Below are 2,527 nucleotides of genomic sequence, written 5' to 3'. Positions count from 1 at the left end.
GGATGGGGTAGATGAGCAATGGCAGGCAGAGGGCAGCCTGGCATGGATAGAGGGTGCTGGCTGGCCATCGGGAACCCGAGCCAGGAGCAGGAGCAACTCAAGACAGGAAACATCTGAAACTATTTTAGGAGCGGCTGGCGGGGCGGGCAGGAGGCAGGAAGCTGTGGGTCCCCCGGGAGTGGGCTGTGAAAGGGGGGCTGTGCAGAGTGTGGGGAGCCCAAGGGGTTGGCCCGGCAGACAGCTCCTGAAGGCCCCTCCTCAGGCTCTTAGCCCTCACCCCACCCCCCAGCCCATTTGCTGGCTCCATTTGGCGAAAGAACTCTCGGAAAGGTGCGAGGGGCCCAGAGTGGGGCTGGGAAGGGGAAGGTTATATGTCCCCTTTCTCCAGCTCAAGGAACGGGCAGGACCTGCTAAACCCGGGATGGGCTCACCTGAGGGGCAGGTGGCGGGCCTGCCTTTCCAGTGACCACCCCGCTGAATAGAGCAGAGCCGGGCCATGCAGCAGCATCCTCACCCTCAGCCCCTGCTGCTCCTAGGGAGAGACAGGTGAGAGGCCTGCTGGGCCAGGCTGGGCTGGGCTGGGCAGGTGAGCCAGGCATACCTGGAGGTGGGCCAGCAGTGACTCCAGTGTCCGCTCGGGCTGCCCAGCTGGCACCTTCAGGCGGTCCCAACAGGTCCACTGCAGGTGATGGAACTGGGCGGCAGTGGTGGGCAGGAGTGAGAGACTTCTCCCAGCCCCCCACCCCATCCCAGTCACTAGCCGCCTTTCCTAGGGGAGGAACTGGACCAGAGGCAGGAAGCAGGAGCCAGGGGATGGGGGCGGAAGGTGGGATCTGGGCCCAGAGTCTCAGCCCCCTCCCTGCCCATGCTGGGGCCAGCACAGGAAATGGGGCTCTGGGGCCCGCACGGGGAAACAGACATCCATCACACAGGCCAGTTGGGGGGATGGAAGGAGGGGGTGGTGCTTCCTGAGGAAGCGGAGCAGGGCCGCTGCAGTCTCCGATAAAGCTGCTTATTCCTCAAACATAAGGCAGGGAGCTGGGGGCACATCCTGCCCGATCCTGCACTGCCAGGGGCTGGGACCACTCAGGCACACAGGGGCAGAGGGCACAGGTCCCCACTCCCCCAGAGACCCCAGCAGGGACACGGTCTGTAGTCTTCCTCTTCCTGTCCCCTTTCCTTCCCTATTTCAAGAATCCTGGGGTTCTGGTGCCTAGAGCTGAGGACTGAGGAATGGCAGGCAGCCAGAGGCCAAGATGGGGGCGGAGAGGGGGGCGCGGCAGGGCCAGAAAGCACACTGTGGTCAAGCAGAGGCTCCGTGAGAGGAGAGATGAGGACTCGTCCCCTCCCCTTCCACTCCATGGACAAAGGCAGCCTGTTCGCTGGCTAGAGGTGGGGCGCCTCACAAAGGGGCTCTGTGCGCTGTCTCAGGGACCCCGGGGCAGCTCAGCCAAAGCACAGTGTTGGCCCATGACCTCTGCCCTCTCCCCTGGGGAAGGCGTCCCCTCCACCCCCCCTCTGACGCCCTAAGGAAACGCTGACCACTGCAGGCCCTGGGCACAAGGCCCTGCACTCAGGAACACACGTGAACACAAGCCCAGGCACCCCCGCGTGTGCATGCACGTGTACATCCAGCACGCCCACACTGAGGAAGAGCCTGCTTCCATCTGGCACACAGATGTGCATGCTCGCTCCCTCCATGCCCACACACCCGTGCACTCACCAACCCAGTGCGTTCTCACCTGGGACGTGAACACCCACATGGGCTGCAGACCCACACCCCGGCGAGCCTGGTGTTCTTTCACTCAACTTGGAGGAGGCAGGCCAGGGCCCCATCCATGCAAGCGGAAGCTAGACTTTCTGGGGCTGGGACCCTGGTGCCTCCTCCCCACGCCTCCCACTAGGGTACTCAGGGGAAGGAGCAGACCCAGGGGGATGTCTGCCTCCACTAATGAGTTAAAGCTGCAGCCCCCCAGACCCTGGGCTGTGGAGGGTGGGGGTAGGGATGGCTGACGGCTGCTTCCTGTGTCTGACAGGTCCCAGCCTGGCTTCACAGCAGGAAGGGGGCTGGAGGGAGTCTCCCCCATAGTCTGGGTCCCAGTGATGGTCCGCAGCTAGAGTGGGGCCTGTTCGATTGGGTAGGTGCAGGGAAGAGCTCCCTAGTGGGGGTAGGGGTTGGGCGTCAAGGGCTCACTGTGTGGACGACTGGAGAACAAGGCACCCAGCGGCTGAGGCGGTTTTCTGCCAGGTGCAGATAACTGTGGCGAAAGGCACGCAGAGGCCGTGGCCTGCCCACCACTTTATACAGCTCAAGGCCCACCAGGCCTGCCACGGCCGCAGTAGTGGTGGCAATGGCTGGAATAATTCGGCCCACGATTTGCTTGCTCTGCCAAGGACAGGAGATTTGGGCTGGACCCAAGGCGTTGGGCTAGGGTTTGACCCCACCTCCAGGCAGGCGTCCCAAGCAGCAGCATTACCTGGGCACGGTCGACTGGCAGGATCCCATAGTTCTGAGATCGCAGGCTAG

General features: G+C 63.5%; 1 protein-coding gene across 1 annotated transcript in view; it reads right to left on the bottom strand.

The window, feature by feature from the left end:
• The window catches only part of UBA7 (ubiquitin like modifier activating enzyme 7), an 11,272-nt gene that overhangs the window by 2,190 nt on the left and 6,555 nt on the right, over nucleotides 1–2,527 (bottom strand). The window contains 4 exon segments of the mRNA XM_027769283.1: nucleotides 432–532; nucleotides 602–694; nucleotides 2,195–2,386; nucleotides 2,478–2,527. Of these exon segments, the coding sequence (XP_027625084.1) occupies nucleotides 432–532; nucleotides 602–694; nucleotides 2,195–2,386; nucleotides 2,478–2,527 (436 nt within the window).

Source organism: Tupaia chinensis, unplaced genomic scaffold (genome assembly GCF_000334495.1).
Source record: "Tupaia chinensis unplaced genomic scaffold, TupChi_1.0 Scaffold149184_1, whole genome shotgun sequence".
Classification (NCBI taxonomy): domain Eukaryota; kingdom Metazoa; phylum Chordata; class Mammalia; order Scandentia; family Tupaiidae; genus Tupaia; species Tupaia belangeri.
Note: the sequence above shows the minus strand (reverse complement) of the source record. Positions and strands in the feature narration are given on the sequence as shown.